At 42.7% G+C, this 17058-nt stretch overlaps 1 protein-coding gene across 1 annotated transcript in view; it reads right to left on the bottom strand.

The window, feature by feature from the left end:
* Nucleotides 1–15803, bottom strand: part of LOC308677066 (protein FAM83E-like) — a gene marked incomplete at both ends in the record, with an annotated part of 34791 nt that extends 18988 nt beyond the window's left edge. The window contains 3 exons of the mRNA XM_081343227.1: nucleotides 11225–11349; nucleotides 13165–13332; nucleotides 15345–15803. Of these exons, the coding sequence (XP_081199353.1) occupies nucleotides 11225–11349; nucleotides 13165–13332; nucleotides 15345–15803 (752 nt within the window). The remainder of the gene's footprint in view (nucleotides 1–11224; nucleotides 11350–13164; nucleotides 13333–15344) is intronic.
* Nucleotides 15804–17058: the final 1255 nt, after the last annotated feature.

The raw sequence follows: 17058 nt of genomic DNA, 5'->3' as shown, positions 1-17058 counted from the left end.
TCATTGACGATCAGTGGAGATTAACCTTGAAGGCCATCTGCTGAGAGAGTCTAGTCTGGACTCCTTTGTGCAGCTGGTTGGCTGCTGTGAGAACTGACTGCTGGAGTAGAGGGCAAAGGGTCCAATCCAGTAAGGCAGGGGTCCACAACCCCCGGTCCGTCGTCCAGTACCGGTCCGTAGCATGCCAGCAACCGGTCCGCACAAACAAGCAAAGTCACATCCGCAGGATGCAGGCAGCACACAGAACCACGCACTTTCCAGTCCATGGAAAAACCTTTCTCCACAGAACTGGTCCCTGGTGCCCAAAAGGTTGGGGACCTCTGCAGTAAGGCACTGCCTATGTTCTTACACTCTTAATCCTGATCTCCACAATGACCCCAAAAAACCCCACTTTGGCTTTTTGACGCAATGTTGCAGTGCCAGATGAACCAAGCGTTGACCTGGCGATATCAGGAGCAGCCATCTTGGCCACTATCACAATCATGTTTTCAGCTGATTGCACTTTTTCCCCCAAAACATTTTAGGAAAAGGGAGGGGAAAAAAAGACAAAATTCCCACAGATATATTGTATTGGGCAGATGGAGAAAGAATCAATAGGGATAAAAGAACGGAAAGTCTGTTTTGCCCTTAAAAAAAACAACCTAAAACAACAAAAGGGACACGGTGGCTCAGTGGGTTAGGAGGCTTAGCTTGTCGATCAGAAGGTCGGCAGTTTGGCGGGTCGAATCCCGAGTGCCGCGTAACAGAGTGAGCGCCTGTTACTCGTCCCAGCTTCTGCCAACCTAGCAGTTCAAAAGCACGTAAAAATGCAAGTAGAAAAATAGGGACCACTCCGGTGGGAAGGTAACAGCGTTCCGTGCGCCTTTGGCATCTAGTCATGCCAGCCACATGACCACGGAGATGTCCTTGGACAAGCGCTGGCTCTTCGGCTTTGAAACGGAGATGAGCACCGGCCCCTAGAGTTGGAAACGACTAGCACGCATGTGCAGGGGAACCTTTACCTTTACCTTTTAAAACAAAAAAAAATTGAGCTGCCACAACTGGAAAATCTTCATTTTATGGGTTCACTTTAGCCTTCTGTCTCTGCCAGAGGCTCAAAGACAGAACTAGGTGAGTCACTCAGCAATTAATCTTGCATATTTTAGAGGGGGTTGCTCTCAATCTTAACTCAGAAACAAATGGGCTACTACATTTGGATGAAATTCAAGGGTATCTGCAGAAAGGATTTTTTTAAAAAAAAAATCACAACGGCAGCCTCAACTATACAAGCAAAAACCCCGTCCTATATAAGCAAAGCACCATCTTGACTTTTTTGACTCTCGCTGTAGACACCCCGGATGACATCTTAGGTCTTTGACTTGATAAGTGTGATGTGAACGTGGCTACTTGTTTCATTTTATGGGATAGTCCTTCAGATGCTTGAAAAAAAGCCGACGTGTCCCCCGCTGTTGTTTAATCTTCAGCTCTCCAGGCTAAACATAACCTATTCTTGAGTATTTTATTTCTGTTCGTTGAGCATTTCTTTTGACACAGATACATTTAGTTAGAGGAAGTGTTTTTTTAAAGGAAATTTCTCAAGATTAATAGACAGATAGCAATCCTGTTTTGCTAGTTTTCGTACTGATTTCCCATGTCTATTGCCATAGTGTTCCCCTCTTTAAAAGCTCTAAGAAAAAATAAGAAGGCTTTGGAATCACTTGCTTGCAGTTTAAAAACCACCATAATATTTTATTCACGTTGTGAAAGCCCAAATCATGCTGGGAAGAATTTTTACCACTAGAAAGGCCTACATTACAGAGCAAAGATTTAGTGAGAAATTCTTATTTCAGCAATTACTGGAAATAATGAGCTGGATGTGCCGATGTAAAGTTTATTTCAGAGGAAGTAACAATCGTATACACAGAATTCCAAGGGAAGGCATGGCTAATTGCACATTCACTACTCCAACTGACTTTTGTATTTCAGAACAAAATTTCTGCTAGGAAGAGAATGGTTTTGATTTCCTGATTAGATCTTGTTAGGAGAACCTTGATATTTCCACAGATATACCGCATCATTTTAAAGTGTTTTGGCTCCCTGCAAAGATTCTCACTGGTGTTGTCTCAACCGTATTATACAATGTTTTCTCTGCCTGATGGTGATTAAAAAAAAAAGCTGGATTCCCAGAATGCTAGAGGAGCAAGAGACATCACAGTTTACATAGTTTGTGTGGGAGAAAGAGGGCGAAGACAGCTCCTCTCTAATAGTTCCCATAATATTTTATTTATATCCTTTTATTATTTTTATAAATAACTCAAGGTGACAAATCTATGCCTTCCTCCTATTTTCCTCACAACAACAACCCTTTGCAGTGAGCTGGGCTGAGATAGAGTGACCGGCCTAAAGTCACCCAGCCAGCTTTCATGCCTAAGGCGGAACTAGAATTCACAGTCTCCTGGTTTCTAGCCTGAAGCCTCAACCACTAGACCAAACTATGTTTTATGGTGCAAGTAGTCTGCTGTAGTTTGATAAGATTTGTTGTGTCTTTAGGTGAGGAACAATAAAGGAAACTGCTTTGAGAACCTCAACCCGTCTTTCTTGGTTTTTGAAGCCTGACAGTGGCCGTGAGAAGGGCTTATGAAATGGCAACAAGGCTTTACCCCAGGGGTCTTCAAACTTGGCCCTTTTATGACCTGTGGACTTCAACTCCCAGAATTCCTCAGCCAGCGTGCCTGATTGAGGAATTCTGGGAGTTGAAGTCCACAGGTCATAAAGGGGCCAGGTTTGAAGGCCCCTGCTTTTTTTACCCCCTTCCCCACTCTTCTCAATTTTGCCACACCCATTTTACCAGCATTGAAAAAAAGAAACCAAAATGCCAATGAATGGGGTATGTGGCAGAGCCTCTCTCAAGATGGGAGGATGGCAGCAGGGTGCTAGGAAAAGGGAGGAAGGAAGGGCATTTCCCCAGCACTGAGAATTGACCTCTCTGTAGCTCCAGAGGAAACACTGCGACGCTTTGCAGCATATCTTCTGGAGCAAGACCTGAGTTGAAAATTAATTGACTAAGCTGCAGAACTATTTACAGATCAGAAGGTGATTCATGGCCTTCCAAACCAGTCAAACATGGCTGATTTGTGCAATCAAGGAGGTTGTTGTGAAGTAATTGTGGGGGAGCTTATTGAAGGTTATTGTCCAACCCTGTGAAGCCACCTATAGAACCAGGTCTCTGATATATCTCTGATATTGTCTGGATCTATATATGGGCAAATTCTATTTATTTTATTATTTGGATTTATATACCGCCCCTCTCCCGAAGGACTCATTTACCGTACCTCCCATCCGTAAGGAAGCTGAAATGGCGATGTCCCTGTCTGTGGGTAATCCTAATAAAATTAAAATACCCCTTCCTTTTAATGGACTGTCATCATGATTAAATAATTTCATTCTTCTTAAAAATAAAAATAAAAAACCTTCCCCTGAATTAGATCACACAGAACCAGTGGTGGGATTCAGCCAGTTCGCACCACTTTGGCAGAACTGGTAGCTAATTTTTTTGTTGCCCAGGCCCAGAATGGACTTCCAAAAGCGGCATCCACACAGAGAACCAGTTTGAATCCCACCACTGCACAGAACTGAATTGAGGAAACAGGCGATCACTGTTCTACATGCTCAAGCAGGGGTTGGACTAGAAGACCTTCAAGATCCCTTTTCACCCTATGATTCTAAAGATTTTATAGTTCCATATTCAGTTATTGGTGCATCCAGATGAAAAGATTCAGGGAACAGCAATGAAAAGACAGGAAGTTGTTGCTACTGAGAATAATTAGAAGTGGAGAATAAATAATTTAAGGCAAATATCCTATATTCCGCAGCTGCCTTTTGTATCTAAAGCAATTCAAATTATGCACAGTTTCTACTCCAAATTCCTAATTTAAGATAGAACGTTTTCCTTTTGCCAAAATGCACACAACTTAACCAAACCTTCACCAAAGCCAGAGTCCCTGTGAAGAAGTTCAAGCCCTTAATCTGAATCTGTAGAGGAGTAAATGCACAAGCTGAGTGACCACAGGAGAAATTCCTGCCCCAAATTTGAGGAAGCAGAGCACTGGGATTATTGCAAGCTGGTCCGTATGATTCACTGCCATCAAAAAGCAACGAGGAGAAATTGTGCCTAAACTTGGGAGACAGCAGGGTGGCAGTGTTCCACACAGCAATCTGCTGCCACCACCACAGGGAACAAAATGTGATGTGTTAATGGACTCAAAGGACCTGGCTGTAAACATGGAATCTACATATTCTGAATGAATTGTGTTGTCATCAGGGTTTTCTTTTAGTTTCTTGAATGTGCCATTTGCCTCAGTACAGCAAACCCACCTATAAACCTAAATCTTCTTAGGTAATAAAACAATTGACCAGTGGCTTGCCTTCAGAAGTTGTGGGTGCTCCATCACTGGAGGTTTTTTTAAAAAAGAAATTAGACAATCACTTGTCTGAAATGATATACGGTCTCCTGCTTGAGCAGGGGGTTGGACTAGAAGACCTCCAAGGTCTCTTCCAACTGTGTTATTCTGTTATTCCTGAAAGCTCCAATGTTGGATGGTCCATAAAGAGGTATTCCGGTGCTGGAGGCCTATAAGTATATATTTGAACACATATAGACAATAGAACCATTGGTTCTGGGGGACACAGCAAGCTGGCTGCCAAGTGCCCAAAATGCAGTCACGTGACTGGAAAATGGCAGCTTCAAACTCCTAACCCACCCTTTACCAGTGGATTTTCCACTAACTGGTTAGAGGCCAGGTTAGAAGTGAAGAGCAATAGATATCCACAGTTTTTCCTTTCTCCTCCTCCTCCTCCTCCATACGACCATAGCATTGCTACCTAAACCCACAACTGTAAAAAAAAGCTGTGACATAAATGCAATTACAGGTAGTCCTTGACTTATGACCCACCATAGTTACAACAAACCTCCCCCCAAAAGGTATTTATGAGTTCTAAAGTTCCAATGGCAGCTGGTCATGTAACCACATTTTTCACACCACAAACGCAAGGACTTAACTTTCCAAAAATATCCTGATTATTTTATTGCTTGAAACTTTTTTTTTTTAAATCAGAGGAACCTCATCAGGAGGCTGATGAGGGCAAACTGAAGGAAAAGGGAAAGGCGTCTCAGGGACTGAGCCCCATTGCACAAATGCCCTTTACAACAGTTGGTGACCAAGCTGTAGGTGACACCCATGTGGGCAACAGGTTGCTCTTTGCCACAGTTGATGGAGCGGGTACACCCCTTGTTCATGATGTCTGAAACCCCCAAGGCTACCCCTTCGCCCACAAAGCAGTCTTCGTCTTCAGCGCAGCTCATCCTGAGGCCAGGACATATTGTTGAGGAAGTAATTTCACAAAAGATGCAGTCTTTGGAGAAAGTGGAAGTCGGCAAGCAAACCAAGACGCACACCAGGCTAAGCTGCAAAGAACACTTCATCACAATGCAGGGGAGGTGGTGCTTCTGCAGTGTGGACTCTTTCTCACTTTAAGAGTGGTCCAGAAAGGTACCAACTGATCTCCTTTTTGTAATGCTGGCGTGTCCTCACCAGCTTTCGAAGGGTTGTGGCTTCAGAGACTTCAAAAACAGATCAACTTTTCCAGCTTTCAATCAAAATGTCCAAAGGAAAAAATATTCAGTTGATGGTACTTATTATGTTTCTGGTTTTTTTTTACAGCTTCTCTTCCTAGGCCTTCAACAAGAGACTGCAGTATAACTCATCTCTTCTCTAATATTCTGAATCTCAGTTGCTTATATCTGGAAGGTCTGGTACTATTGCTCAGTATGTAATTGCATCTAATCCACAGAAGATGTTTGGCTTTAGAGGTAAACCAGGGTGCCTTGATCCGCACTTCCCAAAGGGTGGTGTTTGTTTTTATTTCTTAGGAGAGAAATTAGACTTATGGACTCTCTGGTTCCAGAAATTCAGGTAGGTTTCCACTTCACTCCTTGGCTAGCCTCCAGTAGCGATTTATAAAACCCACCAGATACAGAAGACAATTTCTGGCTGATCTACGGGAACTTCCCAGAGAGTTAATGTCAGCTGGTCTTTCTTGAAGTTGACTTCTTATTTTAAGCTACAAAACTGGATCCCAGCTCTTGGCTCTTTGCTCCTCTTGCTACATAGCCTTCAGCCTTTCTACTCTAACCTGCTGAAAAAGTAGAATGAATGTCTGGCAACAGCCTCCTAGAATGTGATAACTGCTTAAGCAATGACATCACAATGGGTGTCAAAAGCTACCGTATTTGGAGAACCAGGAATAAGGCCACCCGGTGACGTCACAGAGGAGTGATGTCAAATTATGTGATATCATATAACGAAGGAGCAGCGCAAAGTATACTACTATTCTCATAGGCAAAAGATTGGATGAAATCTCCTGGTGGGTGGAGGATGAAAAGAAGAATGAACAGACAATTTCTGAATTCTTGGAGCTGGTAGTATTTGAGATCTCAAGAAGAATATGGACGGGAAATTGGGAAGAGAAGCTGGATTTCCTGAAACTTGAAGAAATGACTGACTTCAGGATTACTTGGCTGAATCTCGTAAGGGGTTTTCCGTAGGTCATGATCTATTTAGCAGAGAGTTCTCTTCAATTCTTTACCCATCTTCACTGACCAATCACAAAGGAAGGCAAATATACGTGTCCCAGGATAATGACGCGAGATCGAATTTGGGCCAGTCACCGGGACCAGAGATTTACTCTTCTGATTGCAAGAACACAAGCGAGTGGTCAGATGAGGAGACCCGAAATTATTGATAGCCTCACATTGCAACGAACAAGGACACTCATTTAATTTCACACCTAGTAAGATCGTTGGCCATGTAGGTACAAAGATTGAAGCCTGGGAAACGGGCCCCTTGTCAGTTAACAGGAGTGCTGATTTACCACCAGCTCATCAAATACTTAGAAGACGAGGCCTTGGCAGCACAAGGAAACGACAGCCAACTGCCAGCCATCCACACACCAATCAGCCAATAGGAAGGCACCACATAAACACGACTCACAGACCAGCCCAAAGAACATGTTTCAGTAGACAGAAATTCCCTGAAGATCGGCTCCAGCATGAGTCCAAAAGCTCGGGAAAGTAAATCTTTGATCCCGGTGACTGACTCAAATTCGATCTCGCATCACTCGTCAATCGTCTAATTTCTCCCGCGGACAACTGAAAAGCGAACCAGGAAAGGCCTCTCCAGTTGCATCAAAACCAGTTAAACTTTTCTTCCTCCAGGACTTGTATGAATCCCCAGTGAAGGCAGGCTTTCGATTAAAACAGCAGAGCTTTAAGCTCACATATGGATCCTCATCCCCTTCCCCCCCTCCCCCCCTTTTTTTTTTGGCACACCCAGAGGCACCTAATGTGTGTAAGGCAGACTGAAATGGAAGGCAGGCCGCGTTTTCTCGAATACCCTGCTGTCAAAAGCATAACTTCCTGTATTTCTTACCCCATTACGCATCTCATTAAAGGCAGAGAGAGATTCTGCCTTTTGGGAAAGTGACAAAATAATCTGTCACTCAACTTGGCAGACATCACTGTGAGTAGTTATGGAGAACAGGCAGATCAGTAGCAGAGCTTCCAGCGTGGAAACAGAATGAGAGATAATCACTCCTGTGGGTGTGGGGGTGTGTGCGTGCGTGCGTACCTAATTCAAGGTTTCGGAGGCTCCAGAACAAGACATGCTCAGTGGCAGAGGCAAAACCAAAAGACAGACCAAACCATCCTCTTGCGCACCCCTGACCCATCTGGGCGATTCTTATCGAAAAATAACATTGGAGCCCACTTGCCAATATTTGAATGTACTGTTATTTATTACAGGTCCCCTTTCCACTAGCAAGCAACTATATTAGTGTGCCTTTTTTTAAACCCTGGTAACTTTAATTCTGGAAACTATAGTTAGACATTGTGAAGTTGCCAAGGTTGAAAAATCTTGATCTATACCAGGGGTCGGCAACCTCGGCTCTTTTATGACTCGTGGACTTCAACTCCCAGAATTCCTGAGCCAGCTATGCTGGCTCAGGAATTCTGGGAGTTGAAGTCCACGAGTCATAAAAGAGCCGAGGTTGCCGACCCCTGATCTATACAGACACTCAACTGTTCGAACAAAATAATGGTAATGAGCTTTTTTAAAAATCACTTCAACGATGGCTGGGCGATATTAGGAAGATGCTTAAAGTCACTAGGAGGGAGGTGGCCACTAATGAACCCATGGTAATCATGCTACCTCAGCTCTGAAATTTCGTGAATTATCTTGTACCTTCTCTTTTCTCCTGTACCTTCTTTAATATCTTTTGACTGTTCAGTCCTGATGGTTGTTTCTCCCTCCAGGCTGATGGGGTGAAAAACTTCTGTTTGAAAATTTCTTTCAAGCATCCTAGGGCTGTTTAGCATTTACAGTGTTCACTAATTCCCCCCTCCTCCTCCATAACTAATCCTTGATTACATATCTTGATGTTCCACAACCCTCTCCAAGGTCATCCAGCAGCCCCTAGCCATGGCACAAAGATGCCCTGATATTGCCCTGGTCTCTTCCCCAGAACTCAGCCAAGAGACCTTAAGATCATCTTCCAGTTTCAAAATAATGGTTTTCCTCTTCTCTTCTTAATTTTACCATGGACACAATTTAGGATATTTCATCAACGATCTGGTGGTTGACACAATTGGAGCTGGGATCTACTATTGGCCACTTGTAGCTACTGTGGGCACACTTTCCCTAGTCACAGGGGCATTGCTTTGGATGAGTTTTCGGCTTGGACTGCAAGAAGGAATGGGCACCTGCCTTCTGCAAAGAAGACCTGCCCATTGATATCTAACTGATACTGTCTGAATTTGCCTTGTATTAAAAAAATAAAGACAGCCACACTTGCTCCTCTCGTTCCTGAAGCAGGATGAGGCTCAGCCATTGGATAGTGCAATTTAGGCTGGAATATTTTTCTGATGACGCAGGGAATAGGGAAAAGCACATTAACATGGGCATCTGGCTGGTCCATTTCTTTATATATTTCTTTTCTGCCCATTCATACACTGTGACGTATTAAGATATTTCTATGGTATTCTCGAAAGGGACACGGTGGCTCAGTGGGTTAGGACGCTGAGCTTGTCGATCAGAAGGTCGGCAGTTTGGCAGGTCGAATCCCGAGTGCCGCGTAACAGAGTGAGTGCCTGTTACTCGTCCCAGCTTCTGCCAACCTAGCAGTTCGAAAGCATGTAAAAAAATGCAAGTAGAAAAATAGGGACCACTACAGTGGGAAGGTAACAGCGTTCCGTGCGCCTTTGGCATCTAGTCATGCCGGCCACATGACCACGGAGACGTCCTCGGACAAGTGCTGGCTCTTCGGCTTTGAAACGGAGATGAGAACCGTCCCCTAGAGTCGGAAACGACTAGCATGCATGTGCGGGGGAACCTTTACCTTTACCTTTTTATGGTATTCTCAATGTTATCTCCCTGTCTCCAAAAACTTTAACATCCCAAAGTCATAGTGAGAAGAAATAACATACAAAAAGTTATATAAGAGTATCTATACATGAGAAATGTGGGTAAATCCAATTATATAATGTTTTTTTAAAAAACTAAGATTCCACTGAGAATGGAAAACAGGTATCTTTTTATTTGAGCCAACACTTTAGAGCATGGGTGTCAAACTCGTCACGTGACATGTCACGACGTATCGCGACTCGTTTTGCATTGCTGGGAATGGGGTGGGCACAGCTTCGGTATGATGAAACCGGCCTGGGGGCCAGCAGTTTGACACCCCTGCTTTAGTGTCAGAATCCATTTATATCACATTCATAAATGTATGTTTAAAACATTATCCGTCCCCCCATGGATTCTGCCATCTCCCGAGGAAGGAGGAGCGCATGTGGATTCAGCCTGCCTTAGGTTATTTCAAAGACCAAGGGAAACCTTTTGAACTGGGGAAACAAGGGAGGGTTAGGGAAGAAGGCATCTGGCCTGTGTCCCCATTTGAATCTGTAAAGGAAGAAGGCAATAACCATAAAGATTTGAAGTTCCCTTTTTCCCACGAAAGGGATGACACGAAGTAAAATGATGGGGGGCTGACCAAATGGGGTTGAGGGCAGGGGGGTTGAACTGGGAACTCTTTATAAAGTTTCAATTTGTAAAACAATACCAAGTCCTGTCTTGTGTTTCCACAACCAAGCATGTCCTAGTAAAAAATCCTTTTGGACTAGAACTGACTCCAAGAGTTTTTGTTTTCCTAAGATGTGGATTGGGGTGGGTCCTGACATTTAGAGAAAGGCTGGTGAACCTCTGCACCTTCAGATGTGGCTGAATTCTTACTCCCATGACTCCAGGAATCTAACATCTAGAGAGGTACAATCTCCTTACCCCTATTCTAATAAACCTTGGTGCACCATTCTGACATTATCTAACCCCAAACACAGTGCCATGTGAACAGTCCCTTCACTGGGTTGATACTAGGAGTTAGGATGCGGAGAATATAACCAAAGACTGAGCAGAAGTGATGGAGATTGAAGAGGGAGGTTAGCTATGTCTTTGGCTAATAGTATGTGTTCTGTCCCAAATCTGTTATTTTCCATTATATCATAATTTACTCTCCCATCGCATGAAGAACATCAATTTCCCCTTTGGTTTCATGGCCATAACTATCTTCATGGTAGCCACCAGAATTTAAAATAGTCTCATGCTTATCCAAGCCTGGAAGCAAGGAGATTCCCAGAGTTATCTGCATGGATCAACCAACCCAAGGAATCCTCTTTGGGAAAATATAGCCATTCAGCACGAACACCCCATGAGAGCATAGCTCCTTTTGAATTATCATTTCTTTCTATCCCACATATCTCCATTTGCATCTCTGCTGTCCTGTAATGAATCCCCTTCAATTTGCCTTGCGATGAAGCGGTAAACTTACTTTGGATAATGAGAAACTTTGGAAAGTTACCAAATTAAGCTGCCTGTTAATTGAGAGTCATATACCTTCCCAAGAGAGCAGAATATTATGCAGAGCTTAATGAGTGATCGGATTCATGTGGAGAAAAGCTTCACTTGCTGATTTCAAATACTCTTAAGGGCACAGGGCTGTTCCTTGATCAAAACCCGACATCCCTAGAGAGGCGGTTTGCAGACTTTGCAGCCATAAACTATTCCTGATTTTGCTGCTTTCTGGAATCCAGGATCTACAACACCTTCATTTATTGCACAGAAAAGCAAGGAAGAGCTCTTACCTATAGCTGCCAGTGATTGCAATTTCTCCATCAACCAGCAGAAATTTCTCCTTCAGGGCTCCTGTGATCTGTTTCTGGCTTCTGCTTTGGAAGGAGCAGCCATGAAGAGTTCTGACTCGCAGGTTCTATGCAAGAGAAAAGTAACAAAAAAGGCCTGTGTATGTATGTATGTATGTATGTATACACGCACATGCAAACACACATATACATACATACATACATACATACATACATACATACATACATACATACATACAGGCAGTGCTTTTTTTGTAAAACAAAAAGGTGCCGGAACTCACAAGTGTCATACAACCCGCCTTGCCTACCCTACAAGGTTCCATCCAAAAAAGGTGCCGGAACTCCGTTCTGAGCGTTCTATGAGGAAAAAAGCCCTGGATACAGGCCAGAACCAGCAAGGCCATTTATAAGATTTCTAACCAATGATCTAAAAACACTGATCTAGAAGAAATGTCACTGACCAACTCAGCTTATCTAGAAAACAGCAGCACCTTTTGGAAAGCTGCTCCAACTGATTGACCCAGTATCAAAACACTGTACAAAGGCCACAATTAAAGATTCTGAGGACCTTTTGATACCCCAAGCCACATTTCAAAGGATCTCAAATTAGTTCAGTGCCACCACTGAAAAATATTGGCACACATACCCAAAAGGTGGAGCATTTTAGCTCAATAATCTTGAATTGTTTGGCCTGGGGGAAAAAATATGGTACCTTTTAAAAAAAATCAACTATATTTTCTATTGGCTGAGATACAAGAAGGTACCCCAATGGCATATACCACATATTTACAATTAAAATGTACAAATTGGATTTGTTTTATTCTACTTGCATGCCCACCTTTTTTCCAAGGTATTCGAGACTTTATTTGGCCTATATGCCAAATAATTGCCATTTTCAAGGACTCTGACTGGCTTATGACCAGTAAAACAAAATTATGTCATTCCCTCTAATGTGAGACCTTTAATAAACTCTTCATACTAGATCTCACTGGGTGGGCAGATTCAATAATCTTGGTGTGATCAGGTCCTTCATCTTTTTATTAGCACATAACTTGGTGAGGTAGATTTCACAAAGGCTACCTAGTAAGTTTTGTAGCTAGGCCAGGATTTGGAATCTGAGTCTTCTCCAACATGGGTAGTCCTCAATTTACAAACTTCATTGAGTGACCATTCAAAGGTACAATGGCACTGAAAAAAGTGACTCATATCATGACCACTTTTCACACTTACGACCGTTGCAACATCCTCATGATCACATGATCAAAATTCAGATGCTTGGCAATTGACTCATATTTATGACAGTTGTGTCCCAAGGTCATGTTGATCTCCTTTTGCAACCTTCTGACAAACAAAGTCAACGGGGAAGCCAGATTCACTTAAGAATTATGATATTAATTTAACAACTGCAGTGGTTCAGTTAACAACTGTAGGAAGAATGGTCGTAAAATGTCTCACTTAGCAACAGAAATTTTGGGCTCTGTTGTGGTTGTAAGTCAAGAACTACTTGTACTTTTGGATATTCTTAACCATTGCTTGATCTAGCCAATGTTTGGGGGGGAAAAACGCCAACAACTAACAAGCTTTGCAAATCCAATGTGAACAGGTGTGCTTTGCATTTAAAAGTAAAGGGAGTTACAGCTAGGATTTTGATGAAGATAATGACAGTCCCATTTTCAACGCCCACCACCACCTGTTCTGGCCAAAAATCCCACTCAGTGTTTCAATCTATTTGCTCAATAAAATTAATTCTGAAGATTCCATTGACAAAAATCTTGATCCTATGTTCAGCAAATGCCAACATTAGTGTGTGTGTATTGGGGGAGAGGGTGTTTAAAAGCAAACCAAATGATAATTAAGTAAAGTCAGCTGGTGCTAAAATCCTGCTCTTTGGGGTTTAGAAATGGAAACATTCCCCTATTCACCTCTGTGTGACGGACATTAAGGCAAGTTTTCTCAGCCATGGAGAGGAAGGAGCGAAGATGCTGCTGGTTGAGCACAAGATAAACAGGTACCCGCCGCCTAATTGCTGCATCGTACAGATCTAAGAGAATATCAGGATCTGTGAAAAGGTCCATGACTATAGCAATCACCTAGAAAAGAAATAGTTTGCTTGTGAGACCAGCAAAAGGTTTGCAGTCTTGCTTTCCAAATTATATCTCCTTAAAATAACAGTAAAGTGAGCTGAATCCAGTTTGCAAAATTATATGAACATCAGGATATTGATAGAGAAGGTTTAAAAAAAGTCAATACTTTTGCTTCCAACACCTTAATTTGTTTTGATGAGCCCCCTTTGCCAACATCCATGGCACACATACTTTATTGGATTCATATCTCATTGCAGTGGCGTAGCGTGGGGGGTGCAGGGGGGGCGGGCCGCACCGGGTGCAACATCTGGGGGGGCGCGCTCGCACTGAGCTGCTCAGGGAGCCCCAAGGGCTGCACAGAGTCGGCTTGGCTCCGCTCTCGAGCTGCTCTTTCTTGCAAAGCGAAACGAGTCCGGCAGGTGAGATGGGCGGCCACATAAACTGAATAAAATAAATAGAAGCGCCCAACTCTCCGCCCAGGCTCAGGCCAACCGCAAGCGCCCCGCAGGCGCCCCGGCAGGCTTGGCCGAGCGAAGACGGACCCGCCGGCCGGCTGGCCTAGCTTCGTGCGCATGCGTGGCTTTATTTAGCGGGGCTCACGTGCGAGCTTGAATGCAGCGGCTCTTGCAGGTTGGAGCCCCGCCCAGCCGCCCTCGAGAGGGACCCGGAAGCATCCCGCATGCACGCGACTCTTCTTGGAAAGTCTACGCCGCTGCGGGGCGCGTCTTTTCGGCGGTGCCATGACGTCACCGGGTTAGGGGGCGCAAATTGCCCCGGGTGCTGACAACCCACGCTACGCCACTGTCTCATTGTGTGGGCTCGGACATTTTTGGGTTTGGACTTTGGTTTCGATCTAAAAGAATATTCTTTTTCTAATTGACCCAAAGGTGCTTTTTCCAAAGGCAACTGGGCCTTCTTTGATTTTATTATTTATTTATTAATTCGGTTTATATACCGCCCTACTCCCGAAGGACTCAGGGCGGTTTACAAGGCAAAATTTAAAAACAATACAATATAAAATTAGGGCTACTTGGTTTAATTTATTTTAATTTTGTATATTATGTGTTGTATATAGTGTTTTAATTGCCCTGTACACCGCCCTGAGTCCTTTGGGAGAGGGGCAGTATATAAATCCAAATAATAAATAAATAAATAAATAAATAAATAAATAAATAAAATAAAATAAAATTAAGTCTACCCCCCAAAAATTAAAATCACAATTTAAAATCATTAAAACCCCTCAGTCCAGGCCAGATAGCTCAAAGAGCCAGGTTTTTAGGTCCCGGCGAAATGAACGAAGGTCGGGGGCAGTTCCGTTTCTTTGAAGACATTTCACTTCTCATCCAAGAAACTTCTTCAATTCTGACTCTGTCCGAATTGAAGAAGCTTCTTGGATGAGAAAGAAAATGTCTTCAAGGAAAACAAAGAAAGTCCAATTGCCTTTTGAAGAAACACCTTTGGGACAACTATGACATGAATAACTGAGAACAGATATTTTTCTAATTGACTTTTCTAGATAAGGTACAACTGTTATAGGCTCTATGACAGTCATAACTCAAGGACCACCTGTACATTATGGTTGCAGACTTTTACTAGCCAGACTAAACTATTAAATGTAGTTTTAATTAATCAGAAGGCAGACCAGTTAACAGATCAGTACATTAAAAGATGCTAATATTTATACTTTTCCAAATTGGAATTGGCAGACGTGATATACTATCATGGTGTACTACCAGACATGATGTACCACAGTATCTTCAAACAACATATTTTATGTCTCTAAATTATTCTTTTACAGATATCCTGACTTACAAAGCACATGGAAATTGACAATGCATTGCCTTTTTGAAAGGAAAGACAATTTGGTAAAGATTTTTGTGTGGCAATAATATGGAAATGTCTCAGTTCTGGGAATATCCCATTTTCTGCAGAATAGCCTTGTTGAAACTCTCCACATATTTTCTCACTTTTTTTTTATCTCAAGGAGGAAAATGCTCAATGTTACCTTTCCTTCATACCTTGTGGGCTTGTTGGATACAGCTGCGTACCAATTCCTTGATATGGGGCGCTCCTTCTCCTGGTGGATGGGTATAGACCTCCGCTCGGGTAATTCCTTTCCAAGCCCCATGGTCTGGCCATCCTAGCTCCAGATCTGGGGGTGGATCATCTGAACGCTGAGGCCAATAGCTGAGACTAGATCCCTTTGTTCCAAAGCTGTACGTCCCTACTCCACCTGAAGGGGGAGCCTGAAATTCTTCTGCAGTTGCTGCAGCCTTTAATTCCTGCAGTTCACCCTCTGACAGAAAGGGGCGCAGCTTTTCACGGGAGAGGCACTGATTGAAGGCTTCCTCACCATTGGCAAGTAGAGCTTCAAGGGCCAACCGCTGACGTTCACAATAATAAAATTCAGGATTTGATTCAGTTACTTTAATGTATGGCTCTTCGCTCTCCAGGCAGCGAATCTGGGATCCAGCCATGGCCTTTGACAACTGAACATGCAATTCTAAAGTGCCCACGGGATACTCTTGTTATTTTAGCAAGTCACTGTCTTTTTCGCCAACCTTTGCAATGCTGGACAGAAGCAACTCTTCCTGGCCCTGCTTTGAAATCTTAGAAAATTAATGTAAACATTTCCTTTAACATAACTCCTTGTTCCCAATATTTTTCTAAACTCCCGAGAGGGAAATAGGTTCCCCAAGTGCTTATTAGTATTGCTTTACATTAGTAACAACATCCTTGATTATATTATTGCTTTATCCTCCAATCCTCCACCTTGATTTAAACAATTTTAGATGGCCAACTGACCAGAAGAAAAAAAGAATACAGACTAGGCTGGCTAGCTACTAATCAAACAGCATTAGTAATGCTGCTGTTTCCATCTTAACAGGATTTATTTGGTGGAAAACAAAAGTAAAGGAACAAAACAAGAAAAAAAAGTTCCAAAGAGTAGAGGACCGTGTTCATTTACTGGCCACCTTAGGGCCTATTTTATCTCATCAGGATCAAATAGTATACTCTTTTAATCTCAAATCTCAGTTCCAGTACCACAATAGAGAGAATTAACAGCTTAAATCCTTATTCTAATAATGACCTAGAGAATATGTTTTAATCTAAACTATAAAAGTATCTGGGTGTGTTCCTGGCAATCATTTCCCAATATAGTGGAGGCAAGTGCCCTAAAATGTGAAATAAATACTGTAATAAAGACAGTCTTAATTTAAGAGAAGGGAAAGACAAAACCACAATATCTTCTTACATGTTAATTTAGATGTACAATTTAGCTGTGGCAGTTCCTAAACAATTCTGTGGAAATCCACAGAGTTCTGCCTGCAATCCTTTCTTTTGCAACTTCTCTTCCTTCTCATTGATAGCTATGATGGAAGAATTCATTTAAATCCTGGATTTGGCTACACAAATCTCAAGTTACTAATCTCCTCCTACACAGTTAACCTCTGAAGGTTTTGGATAAGATGATGACATTGAAAGAGCTGGTTGAGCCAGGTATAGAAAGAAGAATGTTTAGATTCTGGGACGAGCAGAAGCAGAGAAAGTGAAAGAGGTCAACACCTGGGGCAGAGGCCTAGATTGAGAGGAGCAATAAGAAATTGTAGAATTTGGGAATGAGAAAATGGATCTAGAGGGTGAAGAGAAGGATATCTGGGAGCAGAAATTCATTAGGCTTTCATGATGGAATTCTAAAGCAGATCAGAATATCTTGCTTTACTTAGACAT

This window comes from Vipera berus (genome assembly GCF_964194415.1).
Source record: "Vipera berus genome assembly, chromosome: Z".
Taxonomy (NCBI): Eukaryota; Metazoa; Chordata; class Lepidosauria; order Squamata; family Viperidae; genus Vipera; species Vipera berus.
Note: the sequence above shows the minus strand (reverse complement) of the source record. Positions and strands in the feature narration are given on the sequence as shown.